We start from the raw sequence: 13,994 nt of genomic DNA, 5'->3' as shown, positions 1-13,994 counted from the left end.
AACAACAACAACTTGGGTTTTACCAAAAGGATCTTGTACCAAGAGTCAATTAATGGAGAAAAATATGTAAACAAGTGGTTTGTTGTTGTGTACCATAGAGTTAGAACCCACCCATCTGACCCGCTGGTGGGTTTTCAGAGGCAGTTAATTGCACAGGAGGAGATTGTTCATCATTCTCCTGTAAAGTGGCTGGTGGCCTTGAACTTCATGCCTTCAGGATTGCCACTAGGTCACCAGAGCTCCCTCAACACTTGGTTGAGGACTAAACCTTTACCTTCTCCCCTACTCACCACCATCACCTTACAATTGTGTAACAAAGAAATTTCCTAAAGCACTGGGTCTCAGAGTACAGCTTGTTGTTTTCAGGATGTCTGGGCCATGCTTTCTTGGGTCACACCTACATTGGTCTGGTATTGCCACTCAGGAAACGATCCTTTGTGAATCCCCAACAAAGGGAACCTATTACCTGTGGGTTCCATCTTGGCCTAAAGGTCCAATAATTCAGGGTTTTCTCCACAGAGGAGTTGGCCAAATTTTTCTTCTGGTTCAAGAGTCTTTTCCTCCTGACAATCTTCTGAATTCAGCCCCATTATGGTGTTTATTCTCCTACTCTGCCAACTGGCTCCCATTTCCTGCTAACTTTGTTCCTTCTTTTGCTTGTTGTTTGCTTGTTGTCAGGGTAGATTTCATGTCATTCAGTTAGCCATTCAGAGTATAAAATGGCTTGTTGTCTCTTCATTTGATCTTTGTTGTTGTTATGTGCCGTTGAGTCACCTACAACTCATAGCAACCCTATGTACAACAGCTCTGAAACCTGCCCTGTCCTGAGCCAGTCTCACTAACATGGACACACCTACCTCCATTACCCTAGTTACTGTATCAATTTATCTCATCAGGGGTCTTCTTCTCCTAATGTTCCTATAGCCTTTCGAGCATGATATCCTTCTCCAAGAATCAGTCCCTCCTGGCTACATGCCCAAAGTATGTGAGATGGAACTTCAAAATCCTAGCCTCCAAGGAAAAACTTGGTTTCATACTCTCCAAGATAGACCTATTTGCTTTCTTGGCAGTCCATGGTATGTTCAAGACTTTTCTCCAGAATCACAAAGGCATCAATTCTTCTTCTATCATTCTTAGTCATTGTCTAGCTTTCTGATGCATAGCAACTAATAGTGAAAACCATGGCCTGGATCAGGTGCACCTTAGTCTCTAGACTGACACTGCTGCTTCTCAGTACTCTGGAGAGGTCCCTGACAGCAGATTTACCAATTGCAACTCATCTTTTGATTTCTTGACTGCTGATGCCAAGAGTGTTGATTGTGGAGCCGAGCAAGCTGTAGCTGTTAACAACCTTAATCTCTTCTCCATCCATCATGGTGCTGCCAAATGATCCACTGGTGGAATCTGTCTTCTTGATGTTGAACTTCAATCCATACTGAAGACTATATAGTTCTTGCCCTTCTACTGCAAGCGCTTCAGGTCCTCCTTAGTTTCAGCAAGCAAGGTTGTATCTTTAGTTGAGGAATTAAAAAGGCTTTTCCCACCCCCTTTTTGAAAGTTTTTGTTAGAGATATTTCTGGAAATAAGGAAACTTTAGGATAGACCTGAGTGATAGAAAATATTTCCCAAATATATTTGTTTCCCAAATGTATTAGTAGATAGCTAGTGGTGAGGAAGTGCACTGCCAGCTCAAAAGCACGAGGCTTAAACCCACCAGCTGCTCCATGGAAGGAAGATAGACAGTCTCTTGTATAAAACCTACGGAGGCTCAGATATGCATCAGTTCTGAATTGATGGCCCCCAACAACAACAGAACTGTCATAATGTATCACCACAAACTAGGCGGCTTACAATAATGGACAATTATTCTCTCACAAGACTGAAGGCTGGAAGTTTGAAAGAATTAGGTGTCAGGGCCATATCCTCTGTGAAGGTTCTAGGGAAGGCCCTCTCTTGTCTTTTCCTAACTCCTGGCTGTATCAGGTGTTCCTTGGTGTTCCATGGTTTATCAATGCATAGCTGCAATCTCTCTCTTAGTCTTCACTAGACTGCCTTTTCCTGTTTCTCTGTATTTATCTTTTTAACACTTCAGGCTTACCTCACTTTATTGTACTTTAGAGATTTTTGTTTTGTTTTTAAATAAGTTGAAGATTGGTGGCAACTTTGTATCAAGCAAATATTTCAAAATCATTTTTCTAACAGCATCTGCTTACCTTGTGTCACATTTTGGTCATTCTCACATTTGAAACTTTTCCATCAGGCAGTTGAATACTTAAAGAGACTGCAGTGCAGTGCAATGCAGTGCCGTGCAGTGCAAGCATAAGTTTTATATCCACTAGGAAACGAAACAAAACAAATAAAGTGACTAATTTTCTAGCAATACTAGTTTTCTTGAAGTTGTATGAAACCAAGCCTGACATATCTTCATGGTCTGCGTGTACTGACTGCTATTCTTATATTGAATTATATATGACCCTCTTTACTCCATTTAACCTCATGCTAAGTGATAACATTTTAAAAATCTTATTTTCTAATGATTAGGACTTCAATTTATTTTTCTTTTTGGGAACACAGTCTCACCCGTCACCAAGCTTCTTGAATTCAAGTCCTGCCGGCCACTGCCTCCTTTGTCAATCTAGTTTGATAATCAAGGAGCTTGGGAAAGTGGTCAGTTGGGTTTTTTTCTTCTCTCTGTACATTGACCGTCTACTCTCATACAGTTTCAATAAACTGTTTTCTTCTGGAGAACAGTGTGAAATAGTAGAATTTAATAGTAGGTATTTAATGGGAGTCAAAAGTGGGTTAAGGCTTATATTTGTGTCTAACTTGACAAAATGTTTAAGCTCATATGAGTCTCCAGCTCCTAATCTAGGAATTATCTCCTAATTCATTGCTGTGGAGTTGGAACCAAGTCATAGTGAATCCTTCATTGAGTTTCTGAGGCTGCCAATTGCACAGGAGGAGCTGCTCATCTTTCTCCTGTAGAGCCAGAGTGGAGTACAGCTGCAGGGAGACCTGCCTTTGGGTTTACAGTGAGACTCCCTATGGACTAAGCTATATCTTCCAGGGAAAGGGTCAGATATGTTTTTCTTAGGATCACTATGAGTCATAGTCAACTTGATGGCACCTAACAGCAATGAAATCACTTATATTGAAATACTTAATATTACTAACTTTAGCAAGCTTAGAGTTTACAATATTTTCCTTTGCTAACATGCATCATAATTTCACTTCAGCCCCTAAACTATTCTTTAGAATAAATCCTATTTTCCCACTCCACAACACAATAGTTAGATTTCCACTTAGGATAGCTCTTTTTGAGACCACAGGCATGTAAACCTCCCACAGAGAGATAATAAAATGTGTCTTCTGCCAGCAGTGTAGTAAGACAGGATTGGTGATCATGATTTTCTGCTTTGAGGCAAAATATTTTTATTACAGATACTAATAAGGTAGGTTATCTCTAAGAACCACAGGGAAGTGATGTGGAAATTGAAATTCTCTCACCTGAAGGGACATGCTGAGAAATTAACCCATTGGTTAAACACTTGGTGGGGCGAAGCCACTCCCCCATGGCCTGTCACCTTCAATGCTTAGTCAGAAGATTTGGCAGCCCCTAATTCACTGCCTTTGAGTCACAACTGACAGCTGAACTTCCAGAGGGTATTCAGAGGCTGCAATTCACAAAGGGGGAAATTACCCTTCTTTCTCCCGGAGACGCTGGTGGGTTTGAACTACCAGAAAGGTGCTGCCTTTGGGTTAACATACAGACTATGCCAAAGCTCTTGTGTACATCCCCTACATTTAGCAAATATCAACAAGGGAGGACAGTTTTTCTAGTCACCTTTTTTCCCCCCTTCAGCCCAGCATCAGCGGGGTGGACCTTGACAAATTTCGGGAGATCCTCCTGCGCCACTGTGATGTCAATAAGGACGGAAAGATTCAGAAGACTGAGCTGGCTTTGTGTCTTGGACTAAAAATCAACCCGTAATTCCTAGCCAGCTTTGCCCTTTGCCCTTGTTATGCTCCTGTGCTCTTGCTAGTAGAACCGCATCTGTGCTCTGCTCTTTTTTTTTTTATTTTTTATTTTTATTTATTTATTTATTTTAAATTTTTTTTGTGCTCTGCTCTTGAGGATAAAGTAGGTACACCAAACAAAATGATGTAGTAACCTCAGGCAAGGGTGGACAAGAGAGGCTTTTATTCCAATGACACAGTATCCTCCCACCTCACTGAAAACAGTGTCCCATCTCCCTGCCCCGGCAATGGCTGTGCTCCTTTTTCCCTGTGAGACTCAGCTAACCTGCTGAGTCCACTCACCAGAGGTTGCTAGGTCCTGTGCTCTTCTTGTGGGCTTTCTTCTGAGTTTGCATGGGTTTTGGTATTCATGGCTGTCTTGTGAATGCTTACAAATAGATTTTGATGTGAAAATAAATGTATAACTGGAAATAAAGACACATTGGCAATGGTTTTGTGTTGTAACTTTTGAAATGTCTCACTTGATGGTTTTGCAGACAAAGTCTCCAACTGAGCACATAAACAAGGTAAGTGAAGGTCAATGTCCTGAAGGAACTCATGACCCCAAACCTTCAGTACCCAGTCACTGGGCAGCTGACATCAAAGTGGGAGTTGCTGCTAAACATCTTCATTCATCACATGGAGGATTCTAGGACTTTCATTCTGGACTGGGCTTTGCTCAGAGGTGCTTTGTGGGTTTTCATGGCAGGCAGATAAAACACAGAGGAAACATGGAAAAAACATTGCCTGGTAACTAAAGCACCCAGTCTCCCTCCTTTACCAGTAGTCCCTACCCCTTCCAGCAGTCTCTCACACAATCAAACATCTCAGCTATTTCCTACAGCACAGAGATTCATTTTTTAAAATGAAATGGTGCAACCACTGTGGAAAGTGGTGTGGCGCTTTCTCAAAAAGTTGCAAATAGAGATACCATTTGACCCAGCAATCCCACTACTGGGAATATACCCTAAAGAGACCATAACCGCCATTCAAGCAGCTATATGCACACCAATGTTTATCGCAGCTTTGTTCAGAATAGCAAGGAGTTGGAAACAACCTAAGTGCCCATCAATAAATGAATGGATAGAGAAGCTGTGGTATATTCAGACAATGGAATACTATGCTGCATTGAAAAACAAGGAACTCATGCAATATTATTCAAAATGGGTGACCCTCGAGGACATTATGCTGAGTGAAATAGCTCAATCACAAAAGGACAAACACTGCATAGTGCCACTGCTGTAGAATGGGACTGACATCAGGGTTGGGGTAAGAATGTGAAAAACTGGATAACTTATGTATACTGCATTGAGACAGATGAGGGAGAGAACAGTTTAAAAGCAAAATATTATAGGGTATTATGATTATCATAAGAGTCCGGAATGAAGGTTGCAGAGTGGAGTATACATTAGGGGGGTGGGGGTGGGTAGGGTTGTGTACCAATGAAGGAATTTTTCTTTTACCTTTCAAAGAGAAGAGCGAACTCGGGGTGGGGGAGGTGGGGAGAAAAGTGCAACAATGAATGAATGGAAATCCAAAATCTCTGTAAATGTTCATTAAATAATCATAATTAAAAAGGAAATATTTTAAAAAATGAAAACCATAGAAATTACCAGTGATTTGATAAAATATCAATATACAGGTTACCTTTTTGTAGTAGAAAAAGTTTTGTGGGGAAATCTAAAAATGAAATGATGTTAGGGTTCCTCGATTAATTTCATATAATCAACCAACAAAACAAAATCTCCCAAAATAAAAAAACAGAAAGTCCACCACCATGGAGCTGATTCAGACTTAGAGTGATTCTAAGGCTACAAATCTTTGCCCATCTTTCTCCTGCAGGTGGCTTCTAACAACTGACCTTCACAACAATGCTCTGTGACATCAGGGCCACCCACTGAACTGGCTCTGCTGCTGCTATTTCTCTGCTACTGGATATGTGTCTCACTGCTTCTTGCTACTGCTGTGCCTCATCCCTTCAGTGTCACAGTTGCTTTTCTTAGTCTTTCAGATCTAGAATGTTCTTAGTACAGATCCATTGGTCACAGGACATTCTCTGATCTTGGTTCCTCTTCCTGAGATTAGAAAAGTGCTTAAAGCCTTTAGTTTAGGCTTAACTAGTTTAAAACCTAGTAGGATGGTAAAACTGACCAACCTTCTAATATGCTTTATTTTGCACAATCTCACCTCCAACAGGAATTCCTTGTATCTTATAAGCAATAGTTTGTTGTTGTTGTTATGTGCCATCGAGTCGTTTCCGACTCATAGTGACCCTATGCACAACAGCCCTAAACCCTGCTCTATCCTGTGCCAACCGCACCGCCTCTGACACACCCATCCCAATTACCCCAGTCACCGAATCAATCCATCTCATAGAGGGTCTTCCCCTCCTGCGCTGTCCCTTCACCCTCCCAAGCATGATGTCCCTCTCCAAGGACCCGTCCCTCCTGGCAACATGTCCAAAGTATGTCAGACGAAGCCCAGAATCCTTGCTTCCAAGGAGTAGCTTGGTTTAACCCTCTCCAACATAAATCTGTTTGTTTTCCTGGCAGTCCAGGGTACATTCAGTACCCTTCTCCAGCACCACAGCTCAAAAGCATCCACTCTCCCTCTGTCCTCCCTACTCATTGTCCAACTCTCTGATGCATAACAAGCGATTGCAAATACCATGGCCTGTATCAGGCACACCTTAGTCTCCAGAGAGACACTGTTGCTCCTGAGTACCTTAGAGAGGTCCCTAACAGCAGACTTTCCCATCGCGATACACTTTTTGATTTCCTGACTGCTGGTGCCAAGAGTGTTGACTGTGGAACCGAGCAAACTGAAGCTGTGAACACTCTCAATCTCTTCGTCATCCATCCTGATGCTGCCAATTGGTCCAGTGGTGAGAATCTTTGTCTTCTTGACATTGAGCCTTAGTCCACACTGAAGGCTGCAGTCCTTGACCCTCCGCAGCAAGTGCATGAGGTCCTCCTCAGTTTCAGCAAGCAGGGTTGTGTCATCTGCATAACGGAGATTGTTAGTAGATCTTCCACCAGTCCTGATGCCACAATTCTCCTCATAGAGCCCAGCCTCTCGGATAATCTGCTCTGTATACATGTTGAAAAAGTATGGAGACAGGATGCATCCCTGGCGTACACCCTTCCCAATTTTGAACCATGCAGTGTTACCCTGCTCTGTTCTGACTACTGCCTCTTGGTCCAAGTGTAGGTTTCGCATTAGCACAATTAAATGTTCTGGGATTCCCATTCTTCTCAGAGTCAGCCACAGTTTGTCATGATCCACACAGTCAAATGCCTTTGCATAATCAATGAAACACAGATAGACATTCTTCTGGTATTCTCTGCTTTCAGCCAAGATCCATCTAACATCAACAACAATATCCCTAGTACCACGACCCCTTCTAAACCCAGCCTGGACTTCTGGCAGTTCTCTGCTGATGTGCTGTTCTAATCGTTTTTGGATAATCTTCAGTAGAATTTTGCTTGCATGTGAAATCAATGACACTGTTCTGTAGTTTCCACACTCAGTTGGGTCACCTTTCTTTGGAATGGGAACAAATATAGATCTCTTCCAGTCAGTTGGCCAAGTGGTTGTTCTCCAGATTTTTTGGCACAACTTGGTGAGCACATCCAGGGCAATATCTGTTATCTGAAATACTTCAATTGGTATACCATCTATTCCTGGGGCCTTATTTTTTGCTATTTCCTTCAAAGCAGCTTGAACTTCTTCCTTCATCACCATAGGCTCTTGCTCATATGTTATTTCTTTAAATTCCTCTGTATCTGCTAATTCCTTTCTATATAATGACTCAGTATATTCCTTCCATCTTCTTTTACTACTTCCTGGATCATTTAATATTCTGCCCAAAGCATCCTTGATTTCAGCAACTCTAGGTTTGAATCTGTTCTTCAGTTCCTTGAGCTTAAGAAATGCTGAGAGAGTTCTGCCCTTTTGATTTTCTGACTCTAGCTCCTCGCACATTTCATTGTATTATTTTGCTTTGTCATTCCGAGCTGCCTTTTGGAATCTTCTGTTCAGCTCTTTAGTATCTTGAATTCTTCCTTGTGCTTTGGCTTCTCTATGCTCCAGTGCAATCTTCAGAGTTTCTTCTGACATCCATTTTGGTCTTTTCTTCCTCTTCTGTCTTTGTAATGACCGTTTACACTCTTCCTGAATGATATCATTGACATCCTCCCACAACTCGTCTGGTCTTCGCTCATTAGTGTTCAAGGCCTCAAACCTGTTCCTGAGATGATTCTGAAATTCAGGTGGTATGAAATCAAAGTAGGTTGTCTAATTATTTTTCTTAGCTAGGGCACCTTATTTGCATATTCCTATTCAACCTTTTTTTTATTTACAAGATTATGACTAAAAGGGGTATGTTACAGTAATTCACTGCATTGTACATCTAAAATGTCCAAGTAATAAATCATTAATTTACTCTGTACCTGCAATAGAAAATATGTTCATATTATATAGGGAAGAAAATATTCAAGCTTCTTTTAGGTCTAAGGTTATAAATCTATCATACTAATTGATTGATTAGTAAAAGAAAATGTAATAATTGAGAATATTTTTTCAAAACATTTTATATCCACTATTTCAAGTTTGAAGCACCTTATTTTTATGAAAACCCTGGACTTAAAGAAATGTTTCAATCTTTCATAAAGGTTTTTTTTGTTTTTGTTTTTTTAAATTTTTTAAATTATTTTTTTTGTGCATGTACCGTCAAATCAGATCTGACTGGTACAGGAGGAAATTGTCCCTCCTTCTTCGGCAGAGCATCTGATGGATTCAAACTGTGTGCCTTTGGGATTGCAGTACAGCTTTTTGCCACTAGGCCACCAGATCTCCCCCAAAGTTTTGTGTTTTTTTTAAATGTTTATTCTTCATATTTTTCTGGCCACATATGGGAAAAGAGAAAAAAATGTTGTTTTTCTTTAATAAGATGATGAAACCGTAAGAATCATACAACTAGGAAAAAAAACCCAACAGTGCCAGTTTGAGATAACTAAGACTACACACTGGATATGCGACAACTGACCTAGAACGAATTAGGAAGCAAAGCAGGTCTCGAAGCAGAGATTTGATTAATGAACCTTTAAGAAAAATCATTTCACCGATTCAGAGACTTCTTTCAAACAGAAGATATGGCCTTGTTGTGACTGTTCCATTAAGGAGTTTTGGTGGCCTCTTGGGTGTGGAGTTGCACTGCCAATTCAAAGGCACTCAGTTCAAATCCATCAGCTGCTGTGAGGGAGAAAGATGGACAATCTTCTCATGTGAGATGCCTCTGCAGACTGGCTCGCAAGTTAGCGATGGGTTAATTCTGACTTGACAACAATGAGTTGTTTCGTATAGTCTATTCCATAATGAAAACCTCCAACTCTCTGTGGAGAATAGTACGAAGAGAAAGTTGGAAGCACTTGGGGTGGAGCGACTTTTGAGAAAACTAAATCCTTTGATGGGATTTCTTCTGCTGTGACTTTCTTCAGCCCTTTACATTTATCTTGTCACAACTGTCTATGCATTGTATTAGTCTTAAAACAGAATTAGTGCTTGGCTAATTGGCTTTCCTGGTATTGTTTTAAAACATTTCTCAATTCATTTTTTTATGTGAAAATAAAAAACCAAACAAACCCAACCCCAAAAATAAACCACAATTTTGCAACACAATTGAGATAATAATTTCCACATCTTGGCTTTATGATTTGTACCTGGAAATCTTCCTTTGATAAATTGTGTTTATGAATTTGTTAGAGCATAAAATTATAAACCTTATTCCTGTCACCCCAAATTACAGTCAAGGAAACATCTATGTTTTTCTCACATTCACAAAAACCTCCCAAGCCAAACCAAATCAGAATAGGCTTAATAACAAGTGGCTATCATGCCACCTAGTGTCCATCTGTTATTAGGGGAAAAAATATCCTCATGATAGTGAAAATAGGATCCTTCACTCTTTATTTTGTTATGTGGGATCAACAGAATAAAAATTAGCTCTTTAATACCAATGAAGAGGTTTATCTTTTGCTTTTCAAAGAGAGGAGTGAACTTGGGGGAGGGGGATAAAGAAAAACGTGAAGCAATGAATGAATGAAAATCCAAAATCTTTGTAAATGTTCATTAAAATTAATAATTTTTTTTAAAAAAAATTAGCTCTTAAGCACAGCACTTCTTCCTAGATTATAAGATCTTCTCCTTAGGGAGAAGTTTCTGTTACTCAGAGCTGACCTTTTAGTGGCTTTTTTAACTGTCAATCCTAAGGATAAGGCTGATCATCTTTCTGCCACAGAGTAGCTGAGGAATTTAAGCCACCTGACTTTGAGTTGACAGTGCAAATTTCCTTACCCACAAAGCCACTACTAAAGGTCATGAAAAAAAATCCAGGAATAGTTAACAGTGTTGATTAAACATGTTGAATATAGTAAATGTCACTGGACTATATGAAAATTGTTGAAATGGCAAATGTTTTGTAACTTATATTTCTCTCTCTTGCTCTCGCTCTTTCTCTCAAACACACACACACACTCCCACACCCCCACAACTTCACTGCACTTGTTAAAAAAAAAGCAAATCAAAACAGCAACCCAAATCAAATCATCCTTAACAATGTTCATATTGTTATAATAGTTTCCACATGACTGGCTTTTAAATACAGAAGCATTTTGCTTTTTGTACCTCTTGTAACCTTTGAAACATTTAGGATTCATTACATGTGTTACAGAGGAAAAATATTTACATTCATTTACCTTACCTTATAATCATTTACCTTACTAATCATATAATCATGTGTGTAATAAGTACAGAGTACTAGCATTCTCCTAGGTGATCAATGTATAGCTGTATCAACAACACAAATCCCTGATTCTTGGTATTTAATGTATAGCTCCTCTTTTATTCTCACCCATGTTTCTCCTACTTGACTGCCATGCCTCTGTTATATAGAATGACTAGAAATATGAACACAAAAACCAAGAAGGGTAACTGGTTTAAATTGGGAAAGAAAAAAGTCATTGAGAAAAGAACAGATTTAAGGACAGAAGGGAGTTGGGAAAAAGAAGAAACAGTGTGGGTTGGGATTGAGGGAGTAATTGGGAATGTTTGAGAAGAAGGGAGAAGAGATTGGGGGATGCTATGTATACCAGTAATAGAGGGGGGAAGATGGGGAAATAGAATATTCAATTTATTAATTGAATCCTCTTTCACTGTTTATTGAACTATTTCAATAAAGATTTAAATCTCTCTCTGTTGTTTTGGTTTTATTTTCAAATCAACGAAGTGAATGAAGACCAGACCCAGCAACTCTGGTGATGTAGTCCTTAGGGAGCTATAGGGGCTTAGAAAGCTACAGCTAACCCCACAGATCCTTCAGAAAAAAGATGGGCAATCTCCTTTTATATGGACCCAATGGAGGATCATCTATGAGCTGATTCTGACTTAGCTATGATTACTGAGAATGACATCAGAATCCAGATACCTCCTTTGTCCTCCTCCTCTACTCCCAAAGTTGCATGCAATTCTCACTCATGTTGTTGTTGTTGTCACGTGCCATTGAATCACTTGAGACTCAAAGTGACCTTAAGTACAACAGCTCTGAACTTGCTCTAACCTGGGCCAACCTTACTGTCCCAGACATACCTATCCCCATTACCCTAGTCTCTGAGTCAATCTGTCTCACTGAAGATCTTCCTCTCTTGCCCTGTCCCTCCACCCTCCTAAGCTTGATGTCCTCTCCAAGGACTGGTCCCTCCTTAAAACATGCCCAAAGTATGCCAGACAAAGCTTCAGAATCCTTACCTCCAAGGAGCAGCCTGGTTTCACCCTTTCTAGGATGAACCTGTTTGTTCTCTTAGCAGTCGTGACCATATATATGATGAAGTAGAATTGTTCTCTAGGGTTTTCTAGGCTGTAACTCTTTATAGGGGCTTGTCACTGGGCCTTTATTCTATGGAGTTGCTGGTAGGTTTGAACCAACAACGTTTTAGTTAGCAGCTAAATGTTTAACCATCAGGCTTCTTCCAACTTTTCAGCTGTCTGGCTTTTCCCTACACTTTATAAAGAGATAACCATTCTCATGTTCCAGTAAGATGCCAAGACAGTAAAATTGAACTACTGTTTACAATAAACCAGATCAGTATATTATTTTTAAAAAATCTTATTTTATATATTGGTTTTCTCATAAAGTTCTTATGCATTGTATTTCATATTATTTTTAATTCATATAGTGATTATACAATCATTCCTATGCATTATGCTTTATATAATCAATCACCATAGGACTTTGTCCATTACTACTCATTTTTTTCAGGTTAAGAACACATAACCTGATGATATACTTCTGGTGGCCTACTAAGTAAGGAGTTAAAATGTTAGCCCAAAGGTAGAGGGTTTGAATCCACCAACTGCTCTTTAGAAAAAAAGATAGGCAAACTCCTTCCATGCAATTTACAGCCTCTGAAAATTTGCTGGAGGTTCAGCTAAGGTAAGTTTCTACTCGACAGCAAATAACAATAACAACAAGTTTCTGATATTCTATCTTAAAGAGTTTAGTGTCCTATCTTAGTCTACTATTTTAAAAGTAAGGATTATACAAATATTCTCATTTAATCAAATTGCTTTTATAATTATGCAACAGCATATGAGCTAGAGAAACGCTTTCCAGTTTTGACTAAGGCTAAGACAATTTGTTAAACAATGTTGTTACACTTGACAAGAAGAAAAGGGGAAAAAAGTTGTTGAGAATATGAAAACAAACAGATTGTCTCTCCTTCTGCCACTTATGGATGTTTATAGAACAAGAGGATATTTTTTTAATGAAAACAATACCTTGTAAGTTTGCAGAGCTGCCAGCACCAATATCAGAGAAACATCTGCTGGAATGGAAAAGTAAATGAGTGTTTTCATTTCATACCTTAACCTTAATTACAAATATTAATGTTTTAAAATTGCCTGCTAACAGCTCTTTCCCAGACTCAAAGCTGAAAGTTGTATTTTAAACACCTCCTGGGGTTTGTCTATGTAGCTGTGTACAGTGACTGGGCAAACACAGACCATTTAGACTAAAAATATACACTCAAGTTAAATAACAAATTGCTAGGATTTCATGACAGGAAAGAATGCGTATTAGTAGCAAAATTATATGAACATAAAGTGAATATCTGGACCCACTATCAGGTTGTTGTTGTTGTTGTTGTTAAGTGCTGTCGAGTTGCAGTCAGCACATCGTGACCCTCTGAAGGAGAGTCCTCAACGCTTGGGTGCCTTTCATCCTCTCTCCAGGTTCATAGGGTTTCCAGAGGCAAGCTATTATGGAAGTGGATGCCACTCCTCCTTCCAAGCTTGTTTTAATCAGGGAGCTCCATCCCACTCTCTGTCCGTTTTGGGCAGCCAACCATCAACACATTCGACACATCAGTGTCACAGTGTTCAGTCTCACAGCAACCACAAGTGACCACTGTACAGCAACTTGTACACCAAGGCTATACGACCTAGAGGAATGTCTGAACAAAAACAATGAAAGACAGGCTCGAGGGCTGTGGATTAAGTTACCCACCTTTGGCTTGGTAGCATAGCTTTCTGTCCACTGAGCCAGCTGATCTCTCTCTATGTTGATGTTATTGTTAAGTGCCATGGAGTCAGAGGCGACTCATAGCGACTCAATGAAGGAGAGTCCTCGATGCTTGGGTGCCTTTCATCCTCTCTCCAGGTTCATAGGGTTTCCGGTGGCAAGCTATTATGGAAGTGGATGCCACTCCTCCTTCCAAACTATCAGGTTAGTTAGATAAATTGTGGAGCTGTATGAGGATCATATATGGGGGTGGCTTCTACCCACTACATAAAGGGGAATTGTTCCCGTAAAAAATACCCATAGTACAAAATGAATAGCTACATGGTCAGATACATCACCTTCCATGCTCCTGAACCTATTACTATGAATATTGGGTCCAACATTTGCTTAAAATTAACTCACA

At 39.8% G+C, this 13,994-nt stretch overlaps 1 protein-coding gene across 1 annotated transcript in view; it reads left to right on the top strand.

Annotated features, from left to right (window-relative positions):
* The window catches only part of SCGN (secretagogin, EF-hand calcium binding protein), a 107,911-nt gene extending 103,851 nt beyond the window's left edge, over window positions 1-4,060 (top strand). Inside the window, exon 9 of the mRNA XM_006888681.1 lies at window positions 3,863-4,060. Coding sequence (XP_006888743.1) covers window positions 3,863-3,991 — 129 coding nt within the window. The 3' untranslated portion in view covers window positions 3,992-4,060. The remainder of the gene's footprint in view (window positions 1-3,862) is intronic.
* Window positions 4,061-13,994: the final 9,934 nt, after the last annotated feature.

The sequence above is a fragment of the Elephantulus edwardii genome, unplaced genomic scaffold, assembly GCF_000299155.1.
Source record: "Elephantulus edwardii isolate Elephantulus edwardi_28Jun2011 unplaced genomic scaffold, EleEdw1.0 scaffold00070, whole genome shotgun sequence".
NCBI lineage: Eukaryota > Metazoa > Chordata > Mammalia > Macroscelidea > Macroscelididae > Elephantulus > Elephantulus edwardii.
The sequence above is the reverse complement of the archived record's forward strand: the minus strand, read 5'-3'. Positions and strand labels throughout refer to the sequence as shown.